This window comes from Aspergillus ochraceoroseus (genome assembly GCF_002846915.1).
Source record: "Aspergillus ochraceoroseus IBT 24754 chromosome Unknown P175scaffold_3, whole genome shotgun sequence".
NCBI lineage: Eukaryota > Fungi > Ascomycota > Eurotiomycetes > Eurotiales > Aspergillaceae > Aspergillus > Aspergillus ochraceoroseus.
This window is the reverse complement of record NW_024468478.1, coordinates 764491-777100: the sequence shown is the minus strand read 5'-3', so window position 1 is coordinate 777100 and position 12610 is coordinate 764491. Positions and strand designations below refer to the sequence as shown.

The 12610-nt window shown below is 46.8% G+C and overlaps 2 protein-coding genes across 2 annotated transcripts; both read left to right on the top strand.

Moving 5' to 3' along the window:
* Window positions 1-618: 618 nt before the first annotated feature.
* On the top strand, window positions 619-2644 carry P175DRAFT_0492176 (Mis12-Mtw1 family protein; the record flags this gene model as incomplete). The annotated part of the gene is made up of 5 exons (XM_040895875.1): window positions 619-844; window positions 970-1566; window positions 1620-1787; window positions 1842-2010; window positions 2056-2644. 5 exons carry the CDS (start codon window positions 619-621, stop codon window positions 2642-2644), a joined length of 1749 nt encoding a protein of 582 aa, XP_040752904.1.
* Window positions 2645-8841: 6197 nt separating this feature from the next.
* On the top strand, window positions 8842-11614 carry P175DRAFT_0522787 (uncharacterized protein; the record flags this gene model as incomplete). Its single annotated transcript, XM_040899282.1, has 1 exon — window positions 8842-11614. One exon carries the CDS (start codon window positions 8842-8844, stop codon window positions 11437-11439), a length of 2598 nt encoding a protein of 865 aa, XP_040752903.1. The 3' UTR covers window positions 11440-11614.
* Between the last annotated feature and the right edge of the window lie 996 nt (window positions 11615-12610).

The following is a 12610-nucleotide window of genomic DNA, read 5'->3' as shown; positions in this document are numbered from 1 at the left end:
TGAGATCCTGTTGCGCAAGGAGTGACTTTTAGAGATCCGCCAGTCTGCGCAGGATTCTATTCTGCCATCTTCGAACAGCCGCCCTCAATTGCAGTTTTGCCTTGGTGGGTTGTTGAAAGCGCGACCGACACACGCCGAGCGAAAGCCCCCATTATTACTCCCGTTAACGACCAAAGCATCAACTCTGACGCAGTCGCGACCGTGGAAAACGATTGAACCAGAACTGGATTCGAACGGAAATACAGATACGCTACGCAGGAGGAGCCTTTTTTTTTTTTCGCGATCAGTCCCCTGGCGGGTACATTGTTTGGTTGGGATTCGACTCGACTGTCCCCTGGAATTAGACCGCCAACACATCACATCACATCACATCACATCGCCAAATCTGCGAAAGATTCTTCACGGCGCGAGGCGAGAGGAAACCCCAACCAATCTTAGCAATAGCGACTTGAATCAAAATCTCTCTTCGTACAATTGTTGTCTCCTTTCGCATTTAAGGCAGCGAGTGAGAATCCGTGAGGGGAGTCGATCGGCTATTTCTAGCAGTTTTTTCTGGGCTCATATTTTCTCTCACACACATCGATAACGATTCTCTCCGCGCCGTGTCTCGGTCCTGACATGACCGTCACTGTTTTAGCCACTTCCACGTCCACGACTCAGACGAAGCGTCGCGAACCTCTGAGGGTACTTGATATGGCAACGTCCCAGGCGCGGGCGCGTCATCCGCCGTCCGCCGCGCCTGGAGGAACTCATACGGGAAGAGGGAGGAGGTCGAAAGCAAGTGTAGAGAGGCAAGGTGGGAATGAGGAGAATGTGAATGGGGCAGAGAAGAAGCGGAAAGCTGGTGAGTTACTTCTCAATAATTATTTTCTTCTTCTTCTTCTTCTTCTTCTTCTTCTTCTTCTTCTTTCTAAAGGGGCGCATGAAAATTGCAACGTAACTAATTTCACTTGCTTGCTGCTTTTATAGACTTTTACAATGAAGATGTGGAAGGGTTTCAGTTCTCACGTATTACGACAAAGAAAGCAAAAGGATCGAAAGATGTTATTCCTGAGTCGCCGATACCAGCGCCAGAGAATCAAGCTCGTCAGCAATCCCCAAGGAGAGGCCGCCCGCCGAAGAAACGGTCGGAGGAGCAGAAATCGGAGAGCGTAACGGTGTGTAAGCAGACGGCAGCTGAGGGTACAGGGAAAAGGCAGAAGCGGGGAAGCACGAAATCAACTGCACCTGAAGCTGAAGCTGAAGCTGAACCAGAACCAGAACCACAGCCGGAAAGGAGCACGCGCTCAACGCGAAAACGAGAATCTGGCGAACATGTGCCGACAGAGAGGAAGAGGAAGAAAGGCAGGCCGAGCAAGTCGCATGAAGAGAAAACCAACGGCTTTGTATCTCCGGAGCCGCAACACACTGGGACATCTACAATTGCCCTGCCCCTAGCGGACACCCCGGTTATACAGCGTAACAAGGAGATGCGAGGAGCGAAGTCAGCGAAGGGGAATAGGCGCAGCAGTCTAGGCATGCGAGGACGGAGAGCCAGTTCGCTCATTGATTCCGGGGCTTCAAATGGTGAGGGAGAGATCTTCGCCTGTATAGGATTGAGAACTGACTGCGATATACAGCATTGCCGCATAAGAAAGTAGATACAGCAGATTTCTATAAGCACATTGCGAATGATGGTCTACCAGAGCCACGAAGAATGAGGCAGCTTCTGATTTGGTGCGCGACACGAGCAATGGGGGATAAGCCCTCAGGCTCGCGCTCAGAGGATGAGAGCGCCCGTCTCGCAGGTATGTGAACTATGCACTTAATTGGGTCAATTAGGTCCAAACTGACCGAATTAGCACGTGTGATCCAGGAAGAACTGCTTAAGGAATTTTCCAGCAACTCTGAGCTTTCCAACTGGTTTGGGAGAGAAGATACAAGCCCTCCGACTCTCGTTGTGAAGAAGGAAAACCCGAAGAACATACAAAATCAAGAAAAGATCAAGGAACTGGAGGAGCAAATCCACAAGTAAGTTTCGCCGGGTGTCATTTGGAATCGACTAACAGTCTCTAGGCTACAAAAGGAGAGACAAGCACTTAACGCACTTCTGCGACCTCCTTCAATACCCAGGGTCAACCCAGCACGCAAGCAGAAAGAGCAGATGCCCAAGGGGCAATCCAAGCCCGACTCCGAACCGACGCCGGGCTTGCTTGATGAGCCCATTGATCTATCCGCATTAAATCCCTCACAGCAAAAGATCCTTGCGTCCATAGACCCAGAGACAGCCAAACGATATCGAAAGGACACACAATCCCAAGAACCCGAGCAATCCGCTGAATCCAACCACCTCCCTCCAATCACACCCTCAGTCGTATCCACGCGTCTGTCCCGCATCACAAACCGGCTAGCACCAATGCTTGACTCACTCGCTGCCGGAGTCCACGACATCGAATTATACCGATCGCTGTCCGATACGGTCTCAGCGCAGATCTTACAGATCTGCGCCAAGCGACTGGAAGAACGAGATACACGAAAGGCCCTCCGACGACTCGCGATCGCCGGAGACCAAGAAGGCCAGAAAGAGACCGTTGCTCTGCGGCCACGACCTAAGGAGGATCTCGGCTTGATTCTTGGTGCATTAAGCCGAGTCGAGAGGCGGTGAATGACCTGTAGCTCAGCAGCTATATAACCAACCAAGAGGATCTTTCCTGGGCTTTTCTTCCTTGATTTCGTTATATTCTTCTTTTTCCCATTGTTTCTCTTTTTTTTTTTGGGCTGATGTTGGCTGGCTGGTGGTGTGAGTACTTGGTTTGACTTGAGTTGGTTTGAATTCTACGGCATACAAGCAATGGAGTTGGGGTGTTATTAGGAGGATGAAGTTGATGAGCTTCGCATGGGTTGTTCTGTCTGTACAAGGTTGTAATCCCAGATGTGAATTATCTAGCTATCTTTATATATGTGTGAATTGTAAACTCAGTTAAGATTACCTCTTAAGAGAATTACATCAGTGCTATACTCTGTACATAGATATAGATATATATATGTATATCAGACTAACTAACTAGTTAGTGGTTAACTATTGTACCTAAGCAGCGCCACAAACAAAGGCTAATCCAATCAATCAATTCAAATCAATTCTACAGAGAGAGAGAGAGAGACTCTATCTGGAATTGAATCCATCAAGTCGCATTGAATTTATCAGGAGGTGGTAAGGTGGCAGTCGTATCCGGTATCTGGTATCTGCATACTTGATGCGTACTCCGTACAGGAAGAGATAACGAGTAGTTACAATTATAATAATATGTAGCGGTGAACGCCACCTCTGATCTACCTAACTAACTAGCTATCGTGCAAGTAACCAACTAACTAACTAGTGGAGGGTTTAAGGTTGGTGGTAAAAAAAATTCGAGATATCACGCGAGACAAGAGTGGATTTTGTTCTAGATCTCAATTGCATCCAGATAGCGCGATAACCACAAGAAAAAAAAAAAAAAAAAAAAAAAAAAAAAAAAAAAAAAGAAGAATCTTGAAGAGGGGCGTGTGGAGAGCTAATAAGGTACATGAATGAAAAAAAAGTAAATATTCCACAAAACCAATTACATTCTCGGCTTCTTCCATGTGGGTAAGTATGTACTAGAAGTAGATGCCGTACTCCGGATAACTAACTAGGACCTGGTACTCCGTACTGGTAGTTAGTTCAGTGACAAGTCAGGGTTCAACTAGCGAACTGCGAGCTCGTCCGTGATTCTGATAGTGATGATGTGATGATGGCTAGTGGACGGGATTCCTAGGTAGGCAAGTGTTCTCCGAGTTCACGGTTCACTCGGTCGGAGTCTCACTCTCCTTGCTATAGGTAGTAGTATTTTCCCGAGTGATTTTTGATACTGGGATAGATAGCGTAAGGTAGGAGGAGATCCACTTGGTTACCCCTTGGGCAGCAAAGTATCTATCCGTAATCTACTAAGTACCTACGCCGTGCACTACCGAGTATGCACCGGTGAGTGAACAAAACCGACCCTGGCATATTGTATACCACCACGCGCAATCTGAAACCAAGGAAAGGGGCTGGGATATTAGAAATGGAGACTTGAGTGACAGATCTATCTCTGTACATTTGCAAGTTGACTCCGCTAAGAACAATCTAGCGACCTAGATATAGGAGATAGGGATACCCTCCAGTGTATACGGATCGAACTGTTGTGTTCCTGTTTTGTCTATTTTTACTCTCTTCTCTTCACTAGTGACTACAGTACCAGGGCCCGGTAAGTCTACCTGGCCTAGGTACGGAGTACAGTTCCTCGGATGGACTAGGGTTGACTACCTAGGTAGAGACTTGTCTAGATTCTCTGTGGCGCGGTTCGAGTCATTGAGTCATGAAAATGCCCTAGTTAACTAACTGTAGCGTAGTAATATCTATCTGGTCCAGAGCAATACAAGGAGACAGCGAATTGGACATTTTCCCGCCGATTCAGCATGTGCATACTTCCTAGAATGTCTGTTCCCGTACAGAGTACTCCGTCCGTAGACTTAACAATGTAAATGGAAGACGTATGGATGTGGATAACCCGGGATTTACTGTCAATGATAAGATATCAACAAATTTCCCGGTAGGATACGGAGTACTGGCTTGAGATTACGGGATTTGTATCATAGACAGGTAGACTCGGGAGGAAAAAAAAAAAAAAAAAAAAAAAAAAAAAAAAGAATTCTGCGATTTGGTCAAATTCCAGCTAAACAGTTCGCCTGACAAGGAAGAAGAAGAAGAAGAAGAAAATATAAGCTCGGATCCACTAGTACCAGGTATAGTCAACCTCTGGGTTCCGGCCTTTTTTTTTTTTTATCATCACCCCGAACGTGTTAGAGTATTCTAGCCTTCTACTCCGTACTGTACCTAGGTACTGGACTGGCTCCAGTTTCGGATCCTTCTAGACTATTTCCGGGTGAATGAATTTGCAAGATCTATACCAGGACGGCGTGCCAGGCCAAAGTATTCAAGTTCTTCGAAATATCGCCGTAGAAATCCCTAATTACACTGTAAGTAATCCCAGACAAACCAAAAGGACACATACATCCGCCGGGTCGGCTATCGCATTTTCCCCGGGTGTGACGGTGAGGGCAGAGTGCAGGATTCCAATTTCCCTGTTCCCGTTATCCTCTCTCTGCAGAATTAAGTATTGGTCCCTGCGTTGTCGCCGGTCTCACCGTCATCCTCGGCAGCACAGCTCAGGCCCTGCTGGATCCGTGACTGAGTTGTACAAAGGTATAGGGAGAGAAAAGACTTTGGGACTAGTCGGCCGTGCCGTTGGAGTACCTATCTAGGCTGGGTTCTGGCTCTGGCTCTGGCTCTGGCTCTGGCTCTGGTGGTGGTGGTGGTGGTGGTGGTGGTGGTGTGTGCCTGGATCAAGCCGCGTGGGTGATTGTGAAGAGTAACTTACTAAGATTCTTGAGCCATGGAGAGTAAACCCCCGTACGTTGGCAACGGTCCCAGATAACAACTTGAACCAACCATATGGTGGAACATTGTTGGTGGTGTAACAAAACAGGACACGCACGCAATTTGGCCACCTGAAGCTGTGAGTCGTTGACATCATAGCAGGGTCAGAAGAGGCGGACGATCAGGCTCAGACTCAATATCTAAAAATGATGCAAAGTATTGTTCAAGAATAGCAAGGGGAGGCAAGGCGATAGGACTACATGGCGGCGTACGCACTCCACACTTGGGCGTTATGTGGGCGGACGGGAGGCTCTACAAATGCTGGACTCGTCATAAGTCACGCACCGGTTTTGATATATAATAGTGGGGCAGCCATTATTAAATTCTGCCTATCATGTAAATCACGTAAATCATGTAAATCAGGATGATCGAGAGAAGGGCCACAGGTGAAGCCGCGCCATATTGTTCTGGATTTCTTCTGTTTTGAGGGAGTTCATTTAGAATTCAAGCCATGTCCGACCACTTGAGACAGCTTAATTACGGAAATGATGGACTAGGGGGACGGTTCTGAAACTAGAGAGTTGGGCCGTTTTCCATGAATCCACAAGAGATATGGCAGAAACTCTGTAAATCAGAGTCTGTGCTTGGTATACAGCGTATCTAGTAGCTAAGTTGTAACTATACAAAGTATGTTGTTAGGGTTGGTTGAAATTAAGTGGATAAGATCATCCGGCATCTCCCAATCAGGCCAACCGCTGCAATATCATGAATGATGGACTTTACCGTTATAACTCGGTATTCGGGATTAACCACTCCTAATTCATTTCACGAGCATTAATGATACTGGATGTAGATCTTGGGACTTGAAGCGCACAGCAGGCAACGTAATCCTTGGTTGATTTGAGCTTCGGGTATGTTATTTATTCGCAATCTCGATGATCATCAGGGACCACCATTATTGCATATCCTGCAGGGGTTATTATCCCAGGTATCCTCCTACAGTCCGAGAAGAGTTGTGTTTTGATGAATTCGTAATCAGTGCTGCACCTTCAATTCTGACTTGCAGCCTTTAGTTCCAGAGGCTTGATCCAATACCAACCTCACCTCCTGAGCGGGATTCTCCCGGTTTCACTCGCTGCCACTTCCTAGGTAGGTATATTCACTTGTATCTCTTGTGGTAGTCTTGTACTATCATTACTTTAGCAGCGTAGAGACCAAGAATTCAAAGTTGACCCACTTCTTTGCTTCTCCCGTTGGCGATGAGGTGGGTGATCCCGATGAGCACAAGGATAGGATAACTTCCAAGTACCCTCTCGGCATTCAATATCCAATTGAAGTAGCATGAGTGAAAAAAAAAAAAAAAAAAATTGTCTAGAACAAAGGTTTAGCTTCTCCTCGTAAAGTGTCCAGGCCATTAATAATACCTAAGCTGTAGTAATAACAATCACAAGTCATCCCTGGAATCAATTGCTGCTGACGGTCCAATACGGGCGCTAAAACAGCTGGACTGATAAAACCTGATCCACTTGGGATTTTGCCTCTTGAGATAAATCAAATTAAAAAAAGAAAGAAAGAAAGAAAGAAAGAAAGAAAGGTGAGAAAAGAAGCAGAAAAGAAGAAAAATGACTTGGAATTGTTCGTCAGAGATCTGTCTGTTACCATGCATCCAGTTATTTTCAGAAGAAAATCCAGCTAGTTCTTGGCTATACTGGTTCAAAAGAAAAAGGAATGAAGATAATAATAATAATAATCGAAAGGAACAAAGCTGAACCAGAAACAAATAGTGATAGCTTCGATTTCTATCTATACCTTTGTCTCTCCCTGTGTCTCTCCCTCTCTCTCTCTCTCTCTCTCTCTCTCCTCTCCTATGTACACACTCTCTCTATAATCCAAGTAACTCCTTTTTGGCCACGGTGGTACCGGATCGTGGGTCCCGTGGAACCAGTTCCGTCTGATTCTCTAGTCGTAAATAGCGATGATGGTCAGAAAGATGCTTGGGCACCGGTCTCTAATTTCTAGGGTTGGGTGTTACCCTACTTTCAAGTTCAGTTTGTTCTTCTGTAACTTGTTTTGAAATTGAAAATTCGACAGAAAGAAAAGAAAATCAAATCAAATCAAATCAAATGAAATGAAATAGAAATTCCAAAAATTAATTTAGTGTTTTAATTCTTCTTAGTTTAGGCCGTTATGGATCACTAGAAAGGTCTGGACAGCTGCAAACAGTTCCAGGCCAACTGCTCACCTGGATATTTTTCACTGCAATCGATTATGATGTTGGGTCCTCCCCCACCAGTGATTCATACTGCTGCTCGTTATTATTCCTGATATCAGCTGTTGCTTTTCCTCTCCTGTTTCTCCCATGCTGATTTATCATGGTGGCGAACCCTCTCGGACTGCTCTGATACAAATCTACTTCTGTCCTTCTTCATCCCCCTCTTCCTCACTTCAGGCAAATGCCTGCTGCTGGCTGTCAATTCTCAGGAGATATTCAGGAGATCTCCAGGAGATAAAAACAGAATCACCAAAAGAATTCCATTTCAAATTACTCCGTCAGACCCCCTCTACTACCGCCTTAGTAGTAGAAGTAGGAGCCGCTACACAAGATCGTGCAGCTTCATTTCTTCATATGATCACGGTGGTGTGCACACCAACTGTCATTGGATCTCTCTGTCTCTTGTCAGGACAGTTCTCTTCATTGACTCGGCTTCTTTTATCTATCAGACGACTCTTTTCTCCCTGCCTTTCGAATACTTGAGACCTGACTTGGGTGGCCAACCTCATTCCTCTTTGGGAAAACAATATCCCCGGGATCTTCGCTATCTCCAACAACCTCCTTTCGTCCCTTTCCCCTCGTTTGGGTTATCTTGCAGCAGCATCTTTTTGACTTTTTACTTTTTTCTTCTTTTCTCCCCTTAACGCTTAAGGATACACCAATTCTTGACTATGTATCCGTGACGTATCTTCATTCTTTGGAGCGGGCCCTTTTACCCCTTCCAACCTACCTGTCCGACTGCTGCTTCCCCGGTGATTGAGTCGAAGGGTACCGCTACACCCTTATTCCACCCGTCTGTGCCTCCCTCCGTTGGTGATTTTTGGTGCTTGGCACAAATTCTACGAGGTTCGTCTCCATGAAACCCCATTGTGACTCTCACATGGTCCCTTGGGTCGTCCCCATATATTGCTACATGTCTGACACAGATGTGCAGTCCACAAGATACAGAAAGCCCCCAAATCTCTCAATTACACACCAAAACTAAAACAGGCAATAATAATAATCTTAATCTTAATAATAAGAGGGGTCTTTACCCCAGACAATCAAGAGTTCCCCCCCCCCCCCCCCCAAAAAAAAAGAACAGGAAAGAAAAAGAGGTAGCACAGATATCACCCCAGAGTTCCGGTCCCGTAAGGGAAGCTCAAAAAAAAAAATGGCTGGCGGTTATTTTGATCTACCGATATCTTCCTCTTCCAGGCGATCAAGCCTTACTGATACATCTGGAGGAGACAGCAGAAGTCCCCCAGGGCCGCGTGTACCTCCTGCTTCACCCCTAGTGACCCCCAATGAGGGTTTCCCAGAACGGCCGATGGAGCCTGGCGGAGCCCAGGGCAAGCATCGGAATGCAGGTATTCTCAAGAGCGCGAACCGTGTCAAGTTCACAGTCAGTGAGGCAGGGATTCATGAGAGCCCGGTCCTATCAACGTCACAGGTCCGGTACGAGGGAAGGGGCTCCTCATTGCCACAAAGGCCGTTGCCCATCGCCAACATTCCTTCGTCAGAGAGAGTATCGGCTGAACCCCACTCCTTACCCTTAGTGGATATCGGCTCCAGCTACCCTGCGGGGGTCACAGGTCATTCGAGGGTTAGCTCTCCGGGGATCGCTGGAGCTGATGAAGTCAATAATGAGAAGGGTAGGGCTATCCATTCAGCACAGGAGAGAGCCCAGCGACTGGCATCCCTTTTGGGTCGTTCCAAGTCCCCCAGCTTGAGCCCGTGGCCGAGCGTGCCGTCATCTATTGCATCAACTCCCACAGAGGTGTCTCAACCTATAGAGGATGGCGACGACATTCCCATGATAAAGCTCCCTGAAAAGCAATACGCCGACTGTTTTGACGAAGACGAAGAGTATGATCTAGTTGATGGACAGCAGCAAACCCGCACCTCTGAGGCTCACCATCTCGTACAACAAATGACTCGCAAAGATTTTAACGTTTTAAACCGCATCCGTGCTCCATCCCCTGGACTCCGGTCGGGACAGGTTACCCCCATCGAAGAAAGGGACCCTGATGCTTACGTGCAGCGCCCTACCCACTACCGCGGCGGTATTCTCTCCTCCCTCCTGAAACTCTACGAACAACCTAGCAGCTACCCGCGCGGCCGTTATGGACACTCCCGCCATAGTAGCTCTGGGGATCTAACTGGACGCGGCCTCTCCCCGGACCCGGGCTGGCGTTTCCAGCGCCCGAGAAAGTGGTATGAGAAATCCCCAAGCCAGTCCAACACCTCCCTTTCCGGCTCGACCGCCAAAAACTCGACTAGCTCGCCCATTGCGATGCTCAAGCGCTCCCGCAGCAGTGGTGCGGTCCCCGGAATACCCAAGCGGTTGGGTAAGCCACAGCTGGAAGACGAGATCCGAATCACCGTTCACATTGCCGAACTGCTCTCCCGTCAACGATATCTGATCCAACTCTGCCGGGCCCTTATGAAGTATGGCGCCCCTACACATCGGCTGGAAGAGTATATGAAGATGACTGCTCGCGTACTCGAGATTGATGGGCAATTCCTCTATCTTCCAAGCTGCATGATCATATCTTTCGATGATGCATCTACCCATACCACCGAAGTGAAAATGGTCCGCTCGGCCCAGGGGGTTGACCTAGGGAAACTTTCCGACGTGCATGTCATCTACAAAGAAGTGATCCATGATGTGATAGGGGTTGAAGAGGCCATCCAGCGGCTTCAAGAGATCATGAAGAAGAAGAACAAGTACCCCGTGTGGGCTCTCATCCTCCTTCATGGGCTGGCCAGCGCGTCTGTTGGCCCCTTTGCCTTCAATGCTAGGCCTATCGACATGCCTATTGCATTCTTGCTTGGGTGTCTCCTGGGCATCCTCCAACTCGTCCTCTCGCCTCGATCCCACCTATACGCCAACGTCTTTGAGATATCCGCCGCCGTTCTGACCTCCTTCCTTGCGCGGGCCTTTGGAAGCATCCGGTACGACGGAGGGCGATTATTCTGCTTCTCTGCTTTGGCTCAGTCTTCTATTGCCCTTATCCTCCCTGGTTATATGGTGCTGTGTGCCAGTCTGGAACTGCAGTCACGCAGCATTGTGGCCGGCTCTGTCCGCATGGTCTACGCGATCATCTACTCCTTATTCCTTGGATTTGGCATCACAATTGGTACCGCAGTCTACGGCCTGTTAGACTCCGATGCCTCCTCCGATTACACCTGTCCTGCCAGTCCAATAAAGAACGAATACCTTCAACATTTCCCCTTCGTCATCGTCTTCACTTTCTGTCTCGCTGCAATCAACCAAGCAAAATGGAAGCAAATGCCCATGATGCTGGTCATCTCATTTGCCGGATACGTGACCAACTACTTCGGCGCAAAGCGATTCTACTCCAGCACCCAGATATCCAGCGCCCTAGGCGCCTTTGTGATTGGTGCAATCGCAAACTTGTACAGTCGACTCCGCCACGGATTCGCAGCAGCAGCCATGCTCCCGGCCATTTTCGTCCTCGTTCCGTCTGGCCTGGCGGCGAGCGGCTCATTGATCTCGGGTATAGCCTCTGCAGAGCAAATTACCTCCCACACGACGCCTTACTCTGTCGTGGCCAACGGTACCCAGGGCTTTGTCGATGCCGCCAAGAACATGACACAAAGCTCCTCTCAGAACTACCAAGGGGTGGTCTTTGACATTGGCTATGGAATGGTCCAAGTTGCTATTGGATTCACCGTGGGACTGTTCCTCGCTGCCTTGGTTGTTTACCCACTAGGCAAGAAGCGAAGCGGACTCTTCGCTTTCTAAAAAAAAACCTTTATTATTGATTTCTGTCTTTCTTTTTTCTTTCTCATTTTACTATATCACACCTCGTGTCTGTTTGTCTTTGTCCTGATTTTTTTTTACGGAAGCGGGTTGGATTAGTCATGTTATTCAGCGTGGTTTTGGATGATTTGATTTGATTTAAACAACGCATTTGTTGAGTCCCGTATATTCCCATAACCTTTCTTTTCATTTCTCCTTTTTTATGTTTGGAGTGAGTAGGGTTAGTTTTTATATTCTTGCATATATATATATATCCATCTTTCTTTCTTTCTTTCTTTCTTTCTTTCTTTCTTTCTTTCTTTCTTTCTTTCTTTCTTTCTATTTATCTATCCTCAACTCATTCTCCATCTCACATCTACAGAGGCTTAGTTTATTCTTCCTGGTTTTGACTGAATCATTCTTCCTACCACCAATGAACTCGTATTTACTTTTCTTTACCTGAACTAGCAACAACTTTCGTTCATCCATCCATTCATTCATTCCCTTCCTCCTTTCTTGTTCCTGCCTTGTTCTGCTCTATTTTGCCTCTTGACTCGGTTTATCCTTTTATCTGTCTTTTTGTCTTGACCTTGACCTTGACCTTGACCTTTATTGATATGATATATCATATGATATGATACGACAACGGCATTGATTTCAAGCACCCTCAGCGAAATCAAAACAAAAGACCATCCCATCATCCCTCATCCATCAGTCCCCTCTCTCTATTGATTACATTGAAGTATTAGCATCAGAAACTCTTTTCAATGTCATTCCAAGAAAAGAAAGGCAGTCGTTGAAGCCGTCTGAAGTTTTGTTTTTTTTGTTTTCTTCTCCCTCAGAAAGCCTGCAGGTGGCTGCGGGATTAGGGCTAGGCAGACATACATACATACATACATACATACATACATACATAACTCAACTTGTCCTAAGTAAGTACTTCCATAAGTAAAGTATCTATAGTTATACAGAGAGGTACGGAGTAGAGTTCAAAACAATTGACTTACTACTTACTTACGATGGGAGGGGAGATATTTTATGTTCGCGTTCACATTTAACTTTCTTGAATGAATTGGGTCGGTTAACGAGATTATCTTGGTATCTTGTATCCCAGATCAGCTAAATATGATACTGAACTAATTGTACCCTACGCTCCAATTACATGAATCGACTC